Source organism: Telmatherina bonti (assembly GCF_933228915.1).
Source record: "Telmatherina bonti genome assembly, chromosome: 7".
Taxonomy (NCBI): domain Eukaryota; kingdom Metazoa; phylum Chordata; class Actinopteri; order Atheriniformes; family Telmatherinidae; genus Telmatherina; species Telmatherina bonti.
This window is the reverse complement of record NC_136625.1, coordinates 31,528,179-31,549,508: the sequence shown is the minus strand read 5'-3', so window position 1 is coordinate 31,549,508 and position 21,330 is coordinate 31,528,179. Positions and strand designations below refer to the sequence as shown.

At 38.2% G+C, this 21,330-nt stretch overlaps 1 protein-coding gene across 1 annotated transcript in view; it reads left to right on the top strand.

Annotated features, from left to right (window-relative positions):
- Positions 1 to 4,586: 4,586 nt before the first annotated feature.
- LOC306758539 (MAGUK p55 subfamily member 7-like) overlaps positions 4,587 to 21,330 on the top strand; it is a gene marked incomplete at both ends in the record, with an annotated part of 29,489 nt that continues 12,745 nt past the window's right edge. Inside the window, 11 exon segments of the mRNA XM_079243866.1 lie at positions 4,587 to 4,611; positions 4,720 to 4,838; positions 8,387 to 8,464; positions 9,709 to 9,789; positions 15,613 to 15,747; positions 17,753 to 17,834; positions 17,942 to 18,027; positions 19,757 to 19,834; positions 20,398 to 20,594; positions 20,684 to 20,742; positions 20,947 to 20,958. Coding sequence (XP_079099992.1) covers positions 4,587 to 4,611; positions 4,720 to 4,838; positions 8,387 to 8,464; positions 9,709 to 9,789; positions 15,613 to 15,747; positions 17,753 to 17,834; positions 17,942 to 18,027; positions 19,757 to 19,834; positions 20,398 to 20,594; positions 20,684 to 20,742; positions 20,947 to 20,958 — 952 coding nt within the window.

The following is a 21,330-nucleotide window of genomic DNA, read 5'->3' as shown; positions in this document are numbered from 1 at the left end:
AACGCCACACCTTTGTGCATATCACCTTCCTCTAGATGTTAAAACAGCTCTGTCTCTTCCCTGTTAGAAGCCCACGGATGCCTCTGAAAGTCTTGTTACTTACTTTTCATTAATGGCATGTTTCTTTACAATTATCATGTCATTTAGAGCAGAGAGGAAGTTATTTTAATTTTTTTCATTTATTTTACAAAGTAAATTAGTTGATGACTAATTTTCATTTGCAGCAAGAGGCAGCAATAAGGGCATTTATACAGAGAATAATTTTTTATAAAATATTTGAAAACAGTTCAAACTAATAAAACCGTAGTCATACCCTCAACAAGGAAATTTCCAGAACAAATTAGAAGCGGGCATACTATTCAGTCTCAATAATAAATGATTGAAACTGAATAGTGTGATGTTGGAGCAAGGTTTTCCAGATGACTAAAAGAGGTGGTATTAAAAAAAATTGTTTTTACAGGCAAATGGTTTTGAAGGCAGTCCTGTAAAACACCATAATCTAATTTTGGGAGGACAGTCATATTAGTTTCACAAAAAATATCTCAAGAAAGGAGGACCCCTTAACTAAGCCATACTGCACTGTAGCCATGAACAGCATTTGATTGGTCACGGGGACAACTAGTTAGTTAGTAAGAAATCAGAAAGCAGAATCAGTAAAATCAGCTGAAATGTGTTATATGGCAGGATTTGTAGCAGTGACTGCTTGTTACTAGTCATGGGAAGTTCAGTTCTTTTTGAAGATTCAGCTCTTTAGACTTGGCTTCCTCAAAAGAGTCGGCTCTTTTGCCTTCCAAATGCTTTCTCATTTAGTTTAGCTCAGGGCTTCTATATTAGTTTAATTTACCAATTATGAGGGGTTTGTTAGTTAGAAAGGTTTCTTTTCATCATAAAAGCCTAATTTTTGCACATTTTTTAAAATGAGAAAATATAGACGTTCAATGTTTGAATCAAACCTTTAAATTAAAGATTAAAATGATCAACTGAACACAGAACCAAAGCAAGCAAATCAAGTAAATGAAGGTCAAAGTTGGAAAATAATTACACCTGAAAGTTGCTAATCTCTCCTTTTTTCACACTTGTAATTTGAATTTGTCCTCCACTTCTCTCTGTGTATCTGGGGCCGTATTCACAAAGAATCTTAGCGCTGAAAGTAGCTCCTAACCTGCTGATTTAGGAATAACTCTGAAATAAAATAGGAATGTCGGTCCTAAATTTAGGAAACTAAATTTTTTGCCCAAGAAGGGGGCAAAAGGAGTTAAGGGGTATTGCCTCAACCACGAGTTAGTAATGCACTGACATCACTCACAGACATAGAGAAATAACACACTAACACTAGAGATCAAGGTTGTGACTCTGTTCTGTTATTTGGCAGCAGGGAAATGCAACTTTGTGATGCAGAAGATCTCCCCATATCTCATTCACCGATAAGCAAAGTTATTCATCAAAAAATAAATGCCCCATTTAGACCCACATCACAGTTTTTATGTAGCCTTATGGATGTTTGTTTAAATTGAAAATAAAAACTATGACACGTGCAGCCTCCAATTTATTACATATCTTTATTTGGAGCCAGCAGCAAACGTCCTGCAGAAGTGATGTCAGGATACTTCCTACCTACCACCATCTTTAGACCCAGTTTAACTGTTGATCAGTTTGTGTTTCAGCAACTTAGACACACACAACATGTGTTTTATTAACAGAAATATAAGTTAAAAAATCCCAAAAGACTCATTTTAACTAAAATACCATAAAATAGGATGCAAACAAAAGTTACATGACCTACCAGCAGTGTGTGTGGTTGTGTGTTTCTATTAAGAGGCCATACCCCTTTGCTTGTTTCTCTATATCTTGTTTTGCTTGGAATGATTTTGGGAAGGAACATGTGGTCACTGGTGTAAAGACATCTGTCAAAGACTGCTGTAAGGACAATTGTAGCCTTTCGTTTGTTTCCAGGATCAGACCTTAGAGCTGGGAATGACATCACACCCGAGCTGGCCACGATCCAGCAGGAAGTTGGTAAGCGAGCAAACTGGGCAGGCTATCATTAGCAGTTAAAGGTGATAACGTTGTTTCTTGTTCTATTGTGTCAGCAGGGTGGACAGTGTGTATGTGACAGATTTAAAGAGACACAAACTGAATTATATGCTAATAAAATATTTCCAAATCTAATATAATTTTTTTTTTTTTTTAAATCATGGGTGTTACAGTCGCACACCTGCACATATATGTAGACACACACCAACACTCCTGCACACATACACACATGTAGACACACACTAACACACCTGCACACATACACACAGGTAGACACACACCAACACTCCTGCACATGAACTGGTTGCTTCTCTGGTCGTAGTTGTCGATGGTTTTTATCCTTTTTTTCTCCGGATGATGTTTGTTGTGTTTTGTTTAAATACTTTGCATTTCTCTAAAGCTCTAGAAGACGTTTGTCTATTGGGGATGTGTGACAGTTGCTGTTGCTTGATTTCTATTTTTTGTTCTTTTCTCACTTCATTTCTTCTTTTTTTCGCCTTTTTTTCCTTTCGTTCTTTTTTCCTCCATCCTTTTCCTCCACTGTCTTTTTCCCTCGGGTCCGGTCCAGCAGTTGTGAGCAGAAATAACAAACAAACCAAAAACAGACAAACATATTTATGATACAAATAATAAGATAAAGAATGAAATGTAAGAATGAAGGGGAGCCTTATAGCCAGATGCTCTTTCTTGAGTTGTGAAACAGGTTATTATCTATTCAGTCATAAAAACCAACCTTGAGGGGTTGTAAAAGTCAATTGTCCAACTGGGAACTCAGAAATTCGAAGTCAATAGTTCTAATGAACGGCACTATGTAAAATGTTTGCTATTAACTCAAACATTTGTCTCATTTCTCCATTTTTCTCAGTGCTGTGCATTTATTTGTGCATGTGTGGGGACTGTACAGTGCTCAAATGGCTTTTTAATTTGCTGTAGGACCTAACCAAACAATCATTTTGGATTGTTTGAGATTTGCAACATTTGAATTCGTAATGATAATTATATTAATAATAATCTTAATAAGTAACCAAAAACTACACTAAGCTAAAGATAAAAGTGCCAAAATGCTGCTCTCTGACTTAATTAAATCTAGATGTGAAGCGTTTCTTGTTGATGTGGAATGAGAGCAACCACAGTCCAACATCATGCTACGTATAATGTCCATGTTGCCATTGTTGTATTGATTGGTCGTTGGTTTGATTTAGGTCAGACCTGACCCATATTGATCGCATCACAGGATTGTCTCTTTTACAATCCAGCAAGTCGAACTCTTTTATAACCGCTCAGTACAAGCAGATGTTCAAATGCAGCTTGTTTTGTGTAGATAGCATGCAGTGTCCGCATGGATGCGGCCTAAAGGACCGACAAGCCTCTGGTGAGTGCAATATTTTATCAGTCTATCTATTTAGTTATTTGTTTAGGTTTTTTTTCTGTTTACAATTATTTATTGTGATTAAACACACTGGGAAATAAGAGCAAAATTAAAACTATTTTATGCTCCACATAAACAATGATGATTCATAGGCCTACCTAGTCATTGTTTGCACTGATATTTATATTTATTTATACTTTATTATTTTTTAGTCTTTATTCTCAGTGTGTATCCAATCTGTTTTGTTGTGGCCATAAACATGTATTGTAATCTTGTTCTACAGTGCATCTACAACGATGTTATGTTGAATGACAACAAAGGAATCCAAATCTAACTTCAGCGTATCACCAGATGATTGTATAAAATACATAGTTTACATTTATCAAATAAATTTGGGTCAAAATTAAACCATGAAATTAGCAAATTAGAACCTTAACTTTTTAACACACATTAACAACAAAATTTGGACACATGGCACATAAAAAATTTGGATTTGGCATGATCTCTGCGACAGAAGCTGACCTGAAATGTAGATCCTTGTCACAGCAGTGAACCATCTTCACCAAAAACCACTTTATCCTCTTTATTTATGAAGATTCAGACACTTTTCCAGCCTGGCATTTAGAGAAAGTCTGCAGGACGAAACATCTGGTACATCGGGTTGTGGGTCACTGGTTGTTTGTATTTTCACTTTGCTTCATAGAGATGACGACTCTTCTTGCAGAAGGTTTTTCTCCAGCTTTGGTCTCTGCTGATGAGCAGATCTTGGACCAAGTTATCACTTGCACTAAACTACAACTTTAATTTCTGTGACAAAGATTTTAAAAAGCTGGACTTTATTAGTTGAGCTTCATCAAATCTTTTTACCTTTTGCTCATATAATTTACTAACAGTCCCGATCTATGATGATCAATGAAATTTAGAAAGCTGAACCATTTAATCTAATTAAAAGAAATACAATTTAACGTTTGATGTGGATATTTTGACTTGTGGACAGAAAATATTACAGTACAAGTACATAAACACCACCAAGAGGGGGCAGCAGTATTTCAGAAGAGGCGTCACATCCAGCTCATGTGGAAAACTGCTTCATTTCTGTCCTTCACTCTTTCTTTGTGTTGGACAGCCAAACGTCAATAATCTTCTGCCAGACTTTAATTTGATTCTGTCTTCTCAGAGAAGGATGCTGAGCCGAACTGAGCACAGAGGTATGTCCAAAAGACATCGTTAATGACAGAAAAACCTGAAAACAGTATGCCAGAGCTCTCATTTATGTTCTGTACACACATAAACATTCATTGCTCTCCTTTATGCAGGTGTATGCCAGCTGTTGTCGTCGGTGATGTCAGGAACCGAGTCTCATACCGACAGAGAGGAGGACTACAAGTTCCTCCACAGCATGTTGATGGAGAAGAAGGTTCACCTGCTCTTTAAGGTGAAAATGGCAAATATAGAGTCATTCAACAGTCAGATCACATTTTCAGCTGAGAAAACATCCTAAAAATCTGTCCTGTGAAACGCGAGGAGCCAGAGGAGCAAGTCGCACGCATGAATTTGGCTTCTGGTGGACAATTTATGTTTTAAAATATAAGTTGTTTATTATCCCAGGTGGTTAAAATTGAGTCATTTTTAACATGTTATTCTACAGAGTAATTTCATTTACAACATATGTGTTTAGCTTTTGAAGTATAGTGTCTAAGAATGAATGAAAGCTCAGTTTTTGGTGTTGCCTGATCCTGGAGGGTTTTTACAAGCCAGTATATGAGGCGTCATCTACAATCCTAACAGCTGGAACTGATCCAGGTCTTCTCACATCGGATAATGGAAGTTCTTCCTAACACACTGAAGTCACCAACAGGGGGACACAGAGGTGTTGTATGAGCTGCCCGTCTAGCCTGATATGTGAGAGATAGAAGGAGGTTACCCCAACCTTTTCTCACAGGTTGACAGAAGCACAATTTCACTCTTTTCTTCTGCTATTTATGAAAGTTTTCTTGGTTCACCCACTACTTTCAATCAATCAATCAAAGTTTTTCATGTACTTTTCATGCCAAAAAAAACCAAAACAGCGCTTTACATAACAAAAATAAAAATCAAATATTGGCAAATCTAAAAAAAACATATTCTAATCATATTTACTCACACACTTATAGGTCACAGTTAAATCACACAGAAGTCAACCAAATCAAATCAAATCAAATTTATTTAAAAAAAAAACAACTTTTTAAAAAAAATACTTTTCATACATGAAGCAGTGAAAAGTAGTTTTAATATATTAAAACAACAAAGAATGCATACGGACACACATTAATCATTCATACACACATACTGAACTCTAAAATAATCTTCTGTCTCTTTAGCAACAAAAACAAAAGCAGTGGGAATTTATAAGATAAAAAACAGATTAACATAATAATAATAATAATAATGATAACAATAAATAAATAAATAAAATGAAATGCAACAGGAAGAATAACTGTCATTAAATGAATTACATAAGAAAAAGCTCCAACTAAAATCCTGCTTATAAAGATAGTCGGGTCTTGAGCCTGAACAGTTTCAGCTGCCCACACATCCTCTGGCAGACTTTTCCACAAATGTGGAGCATAAAAACTAGGAGGGGACTCTTTGTAAAAATGTGTGGAGTATGTAAAAGTCACCTTTTAGAGGGCCTGAGGGCTTTGGGGGGCTTGTGGGAATTGAGGATGGATGTCTAACAAATAAGGCGGCCCAGGACCATTAAGGGTCTTAAAGCTCCTTTAAACAAATACCGTGTTTGCTGAGTCATCATTTCAAGCTGCTGTAAAGACTTGAAATGATCTAATATTTGAAACTGGATTGATTTCTGTCCAGATCTACTTTAAAAGGCATTATTATCAACACTCACAAATGCATGCAGCTCTTTTCTTGCTCCTTTGGTTTATTTATGTTTATTGCAAATGTGCACTGATGTTTTTTTTTGTTTTTTTAAAAAAAATCTTTTTATGCTTGTAATGGATGTAGGTGGGTGTTTGTCCTCGTTCTGCTTTTTTTCTCTCTCTCCAGAAATTCTTCCAGGTCGTCAATATAAATTTAAATGAGGTCTTAATGACTTACCTGGTTTAATAAATGTTAAATGGAAAATTAAGATTAAAATGTGGGGGGGGGGGGGGGGGGGGGGGGGGGGGGGGAAGCACATAGAAGACATTCTTCATGGTGTGCACACCATACTAGACATGGTTATGATCCTCTACTAAATACATGAATAAATAGCTAAGATCCAGTTTGTTTGTTTTTTGGCACATTAACTCATATAGAATAAAATCCTGATATTCTGCAGCTGAAGAATTACAGCAGCTGTGTGTGTATTTATTAGGAGGAAGTATTGTGGATTCTGCCGGAGTGTTTTTATTAATTTTATTTGTAGATGTGTGTCCAGTCACCGACCACTTTATTAGGTCCATGTTGTTAGGTTGAACCCCTCTTTTGTTTAGCTCTGCCTGAATTCTTGGTGCACAGTTCCAACAAGCTGTTGGAAACATTCCTCATGATGACATGAAGCATCACACAGTTTCTGCACATCATGACGAGAATCTCCTGTTCCACCACGTCCCAAAGCTGCTCTGCTGGACTGAGATCTGGTGACTGTGGAGGCTGTTGGAGGACAGTGAACTCATCGTCATGGTGGAGATGATGTGAGCTTTGTGACATGGTGCATCATCCTGCTGGAAGTTTCCATCAGAAGATGCTAGGGGAGGTACTTAACCCATGCCACACTGGTACAAAGGGGCCTAAAAGTGTGCCTGGTAAATGAATACCCCCCCATACCATTACACCAGCAGCAGCAGCAGCAGGATCATTGCTTCCATGCTGTTTCCACTTATTTCTGAGTCTACTATGTGAAAGTAGCAGCTTGTACAGAGACTCAGGCCAGACAACATTTTTCCATCTTCTTTTGTTTAGATCTGCCTGAATTCTTGGTGCACAGTTCCAACAAGCTGTTGGAAACATTCCTCATGATGACATGAAGCATCACACAGTTTCTGCACATCATGACGAGAATCTCCTGTTCCACCACATCCCAAAGCTGCTCTGCTGGACTGAGATCTGGTGACTGTGGAGGCCGTTGGAGGACAGTGAACTCATCGTCATGGTGGAGATGATGTGAGCTTTGTGACATGGTGCATCATCCTGCTGGAAGTTTCCATCAGAAGATGCCAGACAACATTTTTCCATCTTCTATTGTCCAGCCCTTTTCGAGTCTTTGTGAATCATACTGGTACCTCAGTTTCCTGTTGTTAGCTGACAGGACTGGCACCCAGTCTGCTCTTCCGCTACTGTAGCTGCATCAAGGTTGGAAGTGTTGTGTGTTCAGAGATGATCTTCTGCATATCTTGGTTGGAACCAGTGACTATTTGACTTCATGTTGTGGTTCCATCACCTCCAACCAGGGTGTCCATTCTTCTCTGAGATCAACAAAGCATTTTAGTCCATACACCTGCGGGATATTTTCTGTTTTTCAGACCATCCTCTGTAAACCCTACAGATGGTTGTGTGTGAAAATCCTAGTAGATGAGCTCAGATTCAGCTCCTGAACTGACTCAGACCAGCCCGTCTGGCACTAACAAAGCTTCGCTAACTGCTAGTTAAACAGGTGTTTCCAGTAAAGTGGCAGGTGAGAGTACATGCACCCCTGTGGTGTGACAGTGGGACAGTCTTATGTCAAAAAAGTGATGTAGTCTTAAAGCAGTGAGGGTTTAAAAAGCTGCATGAGCGAAGAGTTTTTGGTTTGTGTCATTTGTATAAATTCTCCAAAAAGATGTCAATTAAAAAAAAAATAAAAATAAAAAAAATTACCAGCATTTAAGCAGTAATAATACATAAAAATGTAAAATGCATGTTTACATCTATGAGTAAAACTTTACAAGTTGTGTGAACATCTTTACAAATGATCCCAACATTGCAACTAAAAGCCTTTATTATGTTGCTTTCCTGACCTGACAGATCCATGAGCGGCTGAAGCGGTTTGAAAGGCGAAGCCCCATTCCCGTCCAGGAGCATGCAGCCAGTCTGGCCTCAGATGTGTGTGACTCACTCCAAACAGCTTTTGCAGATTTACACACACACACACACTGCTGTGGGTGACACTAACAGCAAAGAAAACAGACTTTTTTTTTCTCTCGCTCTTTCAAGTTTCCTCTGCTGTTAGAATGACTTTCCTGTCGCACACGAACACGAGTGGAACGTGTTCCTCTTTATGACTTCTGAATTATGAAACTGTCACCTGTATTATACTCTTAAAAACTGGACAAAGATGTCATTTTTGTCTCTGTTTGCCAGAAGCGGGGTTATGAGGACCGCGCAGAGCTAAAGCCTGCTAAAATCATCTTGTCTGTTATTGTTCTGGCTACAGGAATACAATTAATTTCACATTCAAGACGGAGTAACAGAGAAATCCCAGTTTGACTACATCCCAAAATGGAATTAACATCCTCCAGTTTCTTTCCAATGTGCCTTATATATGACAAACTGTTCCCCTCGTCTCAGTTAACATCCTCTAATTGACTTATTTCTTCTCATCTTTATTCCCTCATTATTTCGAGGGAATTTTTGGTCATCATGTTTTTTCATTTCCTTTCATCTCCCCTTTTTCATTAGACAAACTGCTCAACAATTACTCCTTTCTTCCATCAATGCTTCTGTCCACCATAAAAAAAAAACCCCACATTCCTCATCTTCCATTGTATCTCTCCTTTTCTCCACTTGCCCTTCTTTATATTCTCCATTTATCCTACGCACTCTAACTTCTGCCATGTTTCCATACTGTTTCTCTTTCCTGCACTCGTCTCCTTCCCTTCAGACCGTTTGCATGGGATTCGCTCCGACAGCCACTCTCTTTGCCTGGCTTAAGTCATCAGGTCCGAGTGGGAGAGCCAAGCTGTGGTTCTGTTTCCCCTCAGAGAGGCTTCTGTTTGCTCACAGTGGAAACTAATGACCTTCATGCATTGTGTCTCTGCACCACTCCGAGACATCTTGAAGCAGTGGAAGTCATTACAGTAATATGCTCGACAAGACAGGCGACAGCACACAATCACTTGCCTCCTCTCTGCTTGACCATCGAGGCGGCTCGGTTTTTGTTGTCAAGCAGTTTATGAGACACAAATGCAGACAAACGTAGTGATAACAAAGGAAGTAAGCATTCCAGTTAGCTTAAAAGTGCTAAAAGTCTCTCTTGACTTACTCTAAACAAGCTTCTTTTAGACTATCATGTGACTTGAAAAAAGACAAACATCTCACCTGTCTGTATCTTTTTTTTTTTTTTTCAGCTGGCAGAGAAACTAATAGACAAAGACTGGGGAGATGACGCAAAGGAATTGTTTTCCATCCTTTCCAAACCCCATTTTCAGGTGAAATCTTTGTCTTTCCATATTTATTTTTTAGGCTGTTTTAATTTCATAACTGTGTTCCAGCTTTGTGTTTCTTTAACACGTTCCAGTCGTAAAAGAAAATGGCCACAAGCAGTTAAGAGTGTCACAGAGAGGTGGAGGTGTGGACCCAAAAGGAGAGGCAGGAGGCAGACTAGATGCAGGAACAAGGGTTAATCCTTAAACTAAACTAGAACAGGAGACTACATAAGCAAACTCAATGAACCAGCAACTGAGAACACAAACCAAGGAGTATGAAAACACAGAGGGAGTAACAAGGAACAGGTGAACTGAATCAGAAAATCGAAACCAGGTGAGCTACGGTAATTAACAGGAAGCAAAATGGGAGACAGTACACAGGGGAAAAAAACTACAAAATAAAACAGGAAACTAGAACTAAAAAGACAACACAAACATCACACCATGACAAAGAGAAGACAGAATAAGCAGCTCAGCATTTTTATCATTCCAAGAATTAGCATTTCGCCATAGCATCAAGTTTAAGATATGTGTGAAGCAGCAGCTAGCTGTGAGCTGATTGATAGCTTAAATACCGAAATGCTAATTTAGCTAGACTAGCTTTTGGGAGCTTCTTAATAAATTTATGAATTTACATAGCACCTAAATTAAATTAAATTAAATTAAATTAAATTAAATTAAATTAAATTAAATTAAATTAAATTAAATTAAATTAAATTTCTGTAAGTACATAGGCTAAGCATAGGATAAGCTAAGCCAATTCTTTTAGCAGCTAAGTGATACATCTTGTTGCCTCAATTAAAAAAAGGGTGAGGGAGAGAGAGAGACAGAAAAAAATGCTGTTTTAAAGGAGTACCGATCGTTATTAAAACTGAAAAACTCAATAAAAAGACAAGTTTAAAAAAAAAAAAAAGGAGTACTAATCTAACCCAGCATCTTGGGTCATGTTTTCTACCCAAAAACTGGTTCAAAGGTCTAGTTTTGTGCAGCTGATGTGCAACACACATTTTTCTGAAACACTCATCAACTGCACTTGTAAGAAAACGATGTTCTATATGTTCTGTCCCATTTATTAGCAGATATGTTTGGGAAGCTGATGCTTCTGAATGGCCTGAGAGCTAACTAAAATGTGTTAACAAACTAAACAAAGCAGATAAACGAGACATAGATTAGCATAAGGTTGGCATTTGTAGATATTTTACATTTGGGCAGAACAAGACTAAATTTTTACTTTTTATTCAGTTAAATAATTGACGACACACACAATTAAACTTTTTCATATGTTCTTGCACCACATTTCCATTTTCTGACCAAGCTGAAAGCCAATTCAGAGCTGATGATGTGGAAAGGCCAACACATCTGTAAGAACACAGAAATTAGTTTGTTTTTGTTCTCTCAGGTCTGATTTGAAAGATTGCTGTAATGTTTTTTTTTTTCTCTCAAGCCTGTTTTGGGAGTTCTCACAGTTTGTCCTCAACATAAATTTTGGATGGTTTTTGACCATTGACAACTATTGTGTGATTGGTTGGTTGGTTAACAGTAGGAAGCAAAAACTCATCAATGTACAGTTCAACTTAGTTAAATGGATTTTATTGATGAACAGCTAGTCAAGGCAGAGAGAAAATCTATTGAATTTAACATGTAACATGTAGGCATAGAGACATGGACACAGCCCCCCCCCCCTCACAGACAGAGTTTGTGTGTGAAAGGTCCTGACCAGAACTAACTTTGTCTTAGTAAACCATACAGGCCTCTACTTGTAACATTGTATGCAGTTGTAAGAGGTGGCATGATCTTATTGTAACAGAGCCTCTTTTTCTTAAAAAAGTAAAAATTTATACCCACCCTCACAGGGTTACCATTAAATAGGTAAACTATACCGATTTTTGTTGGATTTGAAGGTTTGAGGAAACGTGTTGTCCTGGGTTTTTATTTAGTCACAAACTATTCAGTTGGCCACAAGATGATCATCTTGTCCCCATCTTTTAGTAATCCATGGTGATTACTTTATATTTTCTATCAATGTCAAAGCAAAAACATTTTGCTCTTGAATAGTTTAAGAATACTTTGTCTCTTTTAACTTATTCTACCTGTGCAAATGTTACTTTGATTCATCTGGAAGGTAATTTTTCAGATTTTTACAGGCTGTGGTTTGATATATTTTCAATAAGTGCTTTGACAGCAACAAGTTGTCCTAATGGACCGCTTTGCAGTCACAGTTTCAGTTTCAATGAGTTGCCTGAAAAAAGAAACAGTAATATGTGAAAGAGACAATGTAATAAAGGGAATTTGACTGTTTTGACAGTATGTGAGAGAAACTAATGGATGTAAAGTGCTGTCACTAAGCAGAACGCAAATACGGATGTAAACTATGTCCACTGGCTACAACATGAAACTGTGAAGAGCCCAGCTTGACACATATACGATACACATTGTTTCTGAGACATTTTGCATCACTTTGTGGTAAAGCTAACATACTTCAAAATCCTGTTAAAGCACAATCAGATTTTTGTCTTTTGCCCCTTAATGGACAAAAGACGGCTAAAGGTTACACTATAAAATGTTGACATATTACATGAAATGGTAAAAAGTCCTAAAAAAATTAGGTACTTTTTATTTTACATTTTATTAAAGGGACAAATAGAGACCTTAAAGAATTGGACTTATCTGATCTTTTTTCATGTTTTGGGTGTTTATAGGTTAAAACCATTTACCTACTGCTGTATACGTCCCACTACCACAACTAGGACACCTACTGTGAGGTGTCAGAATGTCCTGTGGATCTGGTCTATTTCAACAGGTCCTTTAGGATACTGGGATAGACTAGACATTTTGCCTTGTGTCCTGTTCTCTGTACTCAGTTTAACAGCTTTTGCAAATTGGCAGGGCATTTTTTTTCTCTCGGGTGGGTTGTTCCCACTGGGACCAGTTGCTTCCTCTAATGTATACTTTAGTTTGATTAGGTGGCTGCAGTGCTTAAAAACAACAGCCACACAGATGCAAGAACCCAAATTCTACCCACAAAACATCAGATGAAGGGTGTACTTTATACATTATGTTAAGAACTATTTTGGCTTTAACTTTACTGCACACAAAAGCATGTCCTGCACAGTAAATGTGCACATTATTGATCACTGAAGAACATGTTATCATGGATGATTTATGAATCCGTTTGGAAGAATTTGCTTTGCTGTCCTCAGCTTCAGTTCTCTGTTATTAAAGGATCAGTAATACCGAAGTAAACGTAGTTATGACTGCATTACTCCGAAGTTCAGCTATATTTCTTTACATAGCTCTTAGACAGGCAGATTATAAAGAAGTCATGTTTCATCTGGGTTATTCCGACCCCGCTGAACGCACACGCACACAAGCTTACACCATTTTGTTTCCGACAACACACTCTTCTATGAGTCACAGCAAGTGACAAATTATTCAGCTGTAAGTTTGATTTAAATTCCACCTCATCACTCCACCCCTTCAAAAGGTGCTGACATCTAATAACCACACATGCGCTGCAGCCGGTGTGCCCATGTTGTGTTTATAAGTTACCCTCCTAAAGACCCAGACTACTCGAATGCATGTTTCCTCGTTGCAGATCTGCTGGCAGTCATTTTTTTTCATTTGCACACAAACAACAGAAAAATATGGCTTTTTGTTGAACAGCCAAACTTGTGGCTTTTCTTTAATGAGAAACCGAAGCCAGCCGACAAGTAACGGTTTGTTTAAACTGCTGTAATGACCGGTTTGTTCTTGGCATTGGTGCAGAAGCTCACACATACTTACAGCCCACACTGGGTATAATATACTGTAAATGAATGTTTGTTTTTATTTTTATTTCCTCTTAAAAAAATTTTTAAAAAAGGATCTTTGAAAGTAGCCAGAAACACGTTGCTCATGTGTCGACAGCCTCTGAACAGAGCAGCTGTTGATGGACAGGAGGGTGACAAGTGGACTCGCTGACAGATGGATCAGCTGATTGTTAACGTGAAGTTGATGAGCAGATATATTTTCTCACCCCCCCCCCCCCCCCCCCCCCTTCTTTTTTGATTGATGCTCATGATTTTATTGAATATTGTTTTCATGCAAACAGAACTCAGGTCTCCCAGCTACCAAAGTGAACAGAAAATGAACTTAAATGGACTGAACAGGAACTGATAGAGTCACTTCAGACTGGTTGTGTTGGTGATGTGGGTGGGCTGCTCTCAGGTGGTCACCAAACTGGCGGTGCAGCCAAGTTTGGCTTGTTGGCACTGAAGATTTGTGTCCAATACAAAAAAAAAAGGTATTTTAGAGTTTGTTGATGACTTTAGTGCAGAAAAGTCAGCCAAACTAGTGGGAATTCTTTGTTCAGTGTGTTTAAAGTGAGTGTATTGTACCACTTTAGTTTTACATTAAAATATTAATTTAACCAGTTAGTCTGGGAATAAACAGCCTTGAAACACTTTTCGGAAACTTTCTTCTGTCCAAAACTTTAGAATATGAGTATCACAGGGGAAACCTATGGTTCAGTCTGGAGGTAGCACATCAGTCTCAATACACGGGTACCTCAAACTCTCATTAATCCCATCAGCTGGCCAAACTGTACAGCAGTTGTAGTAGTTTTGTGTATGTTAGTCTTCAACCTTATACTTGAGGAGGACACATTTGGAAAGTGAAACAAGGAGGGGGGGGGGGGGGGGGGGGGCAAGGCTTCATTGTGGGTCACACCATGCGAAAGCAAATGATTGTGTTCGTCTCTCTGGAAAAACACACTCACATACACTGCTGATAACTGATTATATCAGAGATATGAGAACTAAAATAGTTTTACATTAATTATGTGGATCACCAAGCAGAAATATATGCAGTCAATCATGAAGGTTCATAGGACAGTGAGTGGTATGGTCCACCAAACAGTCCTTAAGGGGGCCACTATGTGGTAACATCCAAGTCAGGGTAATCCACCTGACTTGGATGTTATCACACAATTAAATGGACATTATCAGTGAATCGGGTGTCTGCTGAGCAGTGATGTGAATAGATGATAATGACCCACAGTGGGGTCCTACTGTCCCATACAAATGGGCTGATAACCACTAAGAAGGTGTGGTTAAGTTCATTGTTGTAATTTCATGAAAAGTTTCATTCACTTTTTTTCACTTGTTTGGGGTATTTCTCTGTTAGCTTCTGCTTTTGATATATAAATGCTCATGGAGTAATTAATAAAAAGCTGTTGCTACTTTTCGGGTAATTCTTGAAGGTCGTGGTTGCTAATAAGCTGCAACCAGGGGATTCTAGGATCGGAGATTTAGGGGTGCTGACCATCCAAAGAATATATGTGTGTATATATACATATATATATATATATATATATATATATATATATATATATATATATATATATATATATATATATATATATATATATATATATATATATATATGTATATATATATATATATATATATGTATATATATATATATATATATATATATATATATATATATATATATATATATATATATATATATATATATATGTGTATATATATACACACACACACACAGGACACACAGGTGAACTAATAGGGAGCAAGCAAGATATTTCTTGGTACCAGGAAATAATGCTGACAGCTATTGCTCCAAAAATATTGTTATTGATTGATATTGGTGTTAAAAATTAAGAGTTGGACAAAATCAGTACATCAGATATTTGTAAAAATCCAATATGACACATTCCTAACAATCACATTTGACAAGTTTACGTTTGACTCAGTGCATTCCTAACATCCCGGAGGTCAAGACAATATATATATGTCATCTTGTTCACATGTTATTCCCTTTTAGAGTCTTCTGCATGTCCATGACGCCGTTGCTCAGAGAGACTATGAACCTGCTCTGCCACCCACACCTGACGACGTTTTGGAAGAGGACGAAGATTCAGTCAAAATTGTCAGTCTGGTCAAAACCAAAGAGCCCCTGGTCAGTAACAATATTTCAAAGGTCCAATCAAAATGAAGCCATGAACATAATTGTTATTTTACTCTCAACAGGAGAGCAAATTCCCTATTAAAAAAAGAAAAAAAAGAAAAATCTGTTAGAAATAATATTAACAGAGAGGCAGTGTAGTAAGCTTATAAACACAAAGTCAAGCTGAATGATATACATTCACTCATTTTCATAATGAATCTTGGTCCAGTTCAGGGTGGCAGGAAGCTGGAGTCTATCCCAGCAGTCATCAGAGAGGCAGGTACACCCTGGACATGTTGCCAGTTCATCACAGGGCGCTGAATGACTTGTCAGCCTATTTCTAATTCATAAAATACAAACAGAAATGCAACCTTTTATCTTTTCTATCTATTTGTAAAGTATGTTTTTATTTGATTAAAAAAAAAAAAAAAAAAAAAAAAAACTAAAATAAGGCAGAGTTTCATTGTTTGTTGTTTTGTTTAGTTAAGTTTCGTATTTTAACCACAGAAAGGGCTTAAACTCACTGACAATGTGTGTTCTCCTCCTAATATGCCAGTTTATACCAACCATGTTTCTACAGTAGCCTCAAGCAGAGGCCTCAGCATGTCAACAATTTGCTAATATAAGATTTTAATCAATGCGGGATCGCCTACACACTTGGCTGCAATCTGTAATTTGGCCACTAGATGTCACTAAAGCTAAGACATTAAAGTTGTGAGTAACCAAACACACACACACACATATTTTTCATTCACAATCACTGACATAAAAGAAAATCAAAGCAATTAAGCAGGATGAAAGGGACCTGAAAAGCGTCTGAAGTTGCTGCTGCAGCCTGGATCTCTGAACTGCTTTATGCAAGCAGAGTGACTTCCTGCTCATCGCTGTTGCCACACACCAGACATACATACGGTGAGGTTTCACTGGTGCATCTGCGTTGTATCTGCAGGACTGAATCACTGCAGACTTCTCAATACTCTTTAAAGCAGCGTTGCAGATGATTTATTTTATTTCTGATGCATATTAATTTGTCTATCATATGTCATTTTCTTGACGTTACCATAACGATGCGCCTTTTTTTAAACTGAAAATTTAAAGCCAGTGTCATTTACTTTGTAAAAACTGCTGTGATTTAGTGAAACTGGACTTAGAAAGACGGCATACCTTCCACAGTGGAACAAATCCCTCATACTTGTTATTTTAACAATTGAATACGTTCATATTTATTTTTTTATTTGCACTTGGACCAAGAACCCCATAAAAAAAGTCAGTGATGAATAACAACGGGCACATTTTGGTAGACCTACCAAAAACTAGAGCAGACGTTGAGATAAAGAAAGTTTGAGTTCTTTTAAAGCTTTGGTTTTGTGCCCGTGGCATTGCTTTTTAATGCATTTTTGTGAAATCTTCTGACAGCATTTTTGGATTTACTGCTCTCTAAAACACAAACAACATTAATATGAAACTTATGGTGATTACAGATTATTCAGATAGTTTGAAGTAAATATGATTATGAGGTAAATATAAACGGCTTTTTACTGGACATTTGTGTGTTGTGTCTTCATGTGTTCGTAGTTAAGCTTCCAAGAGGTACTTTGGACCAATAATGCTGAACATACTTTTGTATTGATCCCAAAAGTTGATTGGAGGGTGGATTGACCTTTCTCTGACACGGTCGCTTTGATCCATCCAACATGTTCCTGTTTTTCCAGACAACAGGATTACACCCCAACACGAGCTGATTGTAGTCAGCTACATAAGATGCTCTTTCCATTGTGACTCGCACCACATCAGTAACATCTGTTCAAAGTAAAGCTGATTTGGATAACCTTTCCCTGCACTCTGCGTGTTACATGAAGGCACCTAAACGGTCCAGTCGTCATACAAAGGCTTTCAATATGCAGCTTGACTGGGCGCTAATGAAACCAATATGTTGTTTTCACCCTCCGTGGTTTCACCACTTTGTCTCCCCGCATCTGCTTGTTTGTCCACTCACTGACGTTCCACCGTCCTCAAGGGGGCAACAATTAAAAAAGACAAATCCACTGGAGCCATTGTGGTGGCGAGGATCCTGAGAGGAGGTGCAGCTGATAAAAGTGGTACGCAGATTGATTGACAGATACATTTCTCTCTTTCATACTGATGCAATAACATTGCAATGGCAGCGATGTGCAGAGTCTCATGTGTTTGTCTGACTCTTTGAAAGGCTTGATTCATGAAGGAGACGAGCTGAAGGAGGTTAATGGCGTTTCTCTGGAGGACAGGAAGCCGAAGGAAGTCCTTCCTCTCCTGGTCAGTCTCGCTTCTCTTGTTTAGTCACATAATTTGCTTCATTTTTTACAGTTTCTTTCCCTCTTCGAGTCTTAAATGTGTGTTTTCTCCTTAAATGTTTCACTCTTCAAACATTAAAGCAGTGTTTCTCCTTAAGCAGCACTGCTCTGCAAGTCCTAAGGTCTTTACACTACAGCTGCAGGACTATGACCAAAATAATAATCACGATTATTTTGAGCAATATTGTAATCACGATTATTAATCATGATCATTCATTGTGGCCACCAAAATCGTGATTACGATCAAAATCCGGTTAATTGTGAAGCCCTACTTTACACACCTGCTCCAAATATTTAGTTTTTTAGTGGATCTGTGGAAAGGCAATGGGAATGTGCACATTATTTTCTCAAACTGAGGTCAATATTTTTAATATTCGCATCAGATATATAGTCAACCAATCACAGAAGGCATGTTGACTGATAGATCCCTGGTTGCAGGAGTCACTTTCACTGTTATTTCATTCAAAATTTGTATCATCGTCACTGAGTGTCTTTAGTATTTCTTCTCTGCTTCTTAAAGACGCACGACGTAACTGTTTGACCTTAAACCTCCACTTTCAGGACTTGTTCCATGACACAGTGATGTCTATCATGTGCATTTCTAGAGCCGCTGCATCCCAGCAGCGTCCCAAGGCTGAGAAACCACACTATAAAACTTTTACATCTGGGACACGACGTGGCACTGCAGCTGAGTTTCTCTAAATGCTAGAAAACACACTTTAATTTGCACTGACACTGATTTAGCAAAGAAATGCCAAAAAAAAAAAAAAATCAATTAAAAAAAAGACAGAGAAAAAGATTCTCTTTTGCTGGCTGGACAGAGCTAACAGGTCAGGATGCAGGATGGATGCTGAATTAGCCATCAATAGGGGGTGTATGATGAAGAAAAGGACAAAAGTTCTGGAGTGTATCTTCAAAGCAAGCAGCGAGCTGCTGAAGCAGATCTTCGAACTGTCACACGGACATGGTAAAGTCCATCCTGAAGTAGTCATGGTCCAGCTTCAACTTGTAATTCCCAAGTTTTTCTCTCTTTTCTAAAACACAATAAACCCAGCGCCTCTTTTTCTCTTGTTCTTGCAAGTTTGTTTCAGAGTTTTCTGGATTTATTCACAATTTCTCATCATACTTGGTGTGAATAGACAGAAATGTTGATAATTCACCTCTGAATTATTCACCTTTTCGTGTTGTTTATTCACATTGGCCTCGTGTGTAAAGCCCTTTGGATGTGTCGCTAATTCACATCAATGATCTTCCTCACCAAGTTCTTTGCAAGCTCGCTAACAAGACGCTCGTTTAATTAAAGTGTGTTACGTGGAAAAAAAACTCTAAAACGTGCAGGGCAGTCTTTCAGGTGACTTTAAAGAAATCAGTTTTACTTACCCTTTTGATACTGGAGTGTCAAAACCCACCCCCACTGATCCCTTTTCCTGTCCAATGGTTACCTGTTACTGTTAACAGATGATACCAGGTTAATGAGTGTTAATCAGGAGGGGTCGGCTGGAGCTCAGGTGGACGAGCAGTCGACAACGTTGCCGCTCGATGTGTCTGTTGGGGTATAAACGTTCAGTGGTAGTTAGAGGCTCTTAGTACAATCAATAAAAGTGCTCTGTGTGTGTGTGTGTGTGTGTGTGTGTGTGAGAATAAGTAAATATCACGTTTTGTAAAATGACATTTTGCTGTTATTGTTTCAGGCTCAAGCTGAAGGTAAAATTAAATTCATAATCATTCCTGGAGACTCTAAAGAGGATATTTCATCAGATGAGACAAAGGTAAAGTAAAAGTAAACATGTTTTGCCTTTTCACATTCTGCGTATTGACTTTGTGTAAATGTTGGCCTCGTTGTGTAGCGTGCAGGAATGGGGACAGCAGGCAACTTGACTTCAGTAAAAACAGCTTTCATCAGAGGAATCCTGCGCATTCGCCTTCACAGCACTTTGGGAATTTGCTTCAGTTCCGTGAAAGCCTCTGAAATAAGACGCCGTCTGGAGTTTTATCATTTAAACACTTGAGATTTAGCGACTAAGTTTAATATCAACAATAAAATTTTTATCTTATGTGGAAAAGTTGAAGTTCCAGAAAAGAAAAGCCCCGCATGCGCACGGCGGATGACCTGGCTGGAAGCCGTTAAAGCAGGGAGCATTTGCAATGCATTAAGACAAATTATTTTCAGTGATTGTGGTCGTTTTTCAAAAAATGACAATGTGAGGAAAAAAACCAGGCAAAGACGTGTGTGCTGTCTGGAGACAGAAGTTCACGAAGCTGCAGTGGAAAAAGAGAAATGCTAATAAATATATTTGTCACCACATTTTGTGTGTGGACCTTCTCTCTGCAGCTGTTCGTGAGGGCTTTGTTTGACTATGACCCCAAAGAGGATCCCACCGTCCCATGCAAGGATGTCGCACTGGCCTTCAAAAGAGGCGACATCCTCCAGATTGTCAGCATGGAAGACGACACCTGGTGGCAGGCTTGTCACCATGGAAACAGCAGCAGTCGAGCTGGGCTCGTCCCCTCAAAGCAGCTGCATGAAAGGTGACTTTTTAAGCTTTTAAATCACTCTTTTCTTTTACAAAACCACACACAAATGCAACAAAAAGAAACAAACTTTGATTGTTCTACAGAAGAGTTGCGTTACAGCGACCCAGACCCCTGTTCAAGCCCCGGCCGGTCGAGACCCCAGGTGACGAGCCTGCGTTGTCTATAAACTCACCACACCTGAAAAGCATAAAACACTTTCCAATAAACGTATTAGAGCTCTTTTTAGTGTCAAGATGAGAGGTGAGAGGGTATGTCTGAAGGTCCCGGTGAAGGTTGAGGTCATGGGTGAGCTGGCATGATCTCTGAGGATGTGCTAACGTCCCTGTTTTCTCCACATGCGCCACAGATGAGCGGGAAGGTGATGTTTGCTTTTGCTTTTGAAATCATTTTCAGCATGTCCGTAATTAAATAAGGGATGAGTGTTTTTTATGATTTGGGTTGAGTTTTTTAAAGATAGAAAAAGTGATACAAACAAAAGTAACATGACTGATGCATAAACCCGTCTCTTAGCTTTCACTTTGTTGTAGATGAGGAAGTTTAAAGTGTCTAAACGCCAAACAAACTTCATGCAATCTTTTCATAGGAGTGAGGCTGTTGTCATTTTTCTAATTTGTCAGTAGTATTTCTTAATAATTGCAATTTTCAAATGAATCTATAAAGACATTTTAGAGAACTCCAGGCCTGTAAGTTCAAGAATGAAATTCTTGTTTTGATTCAGAATTTTCTCACT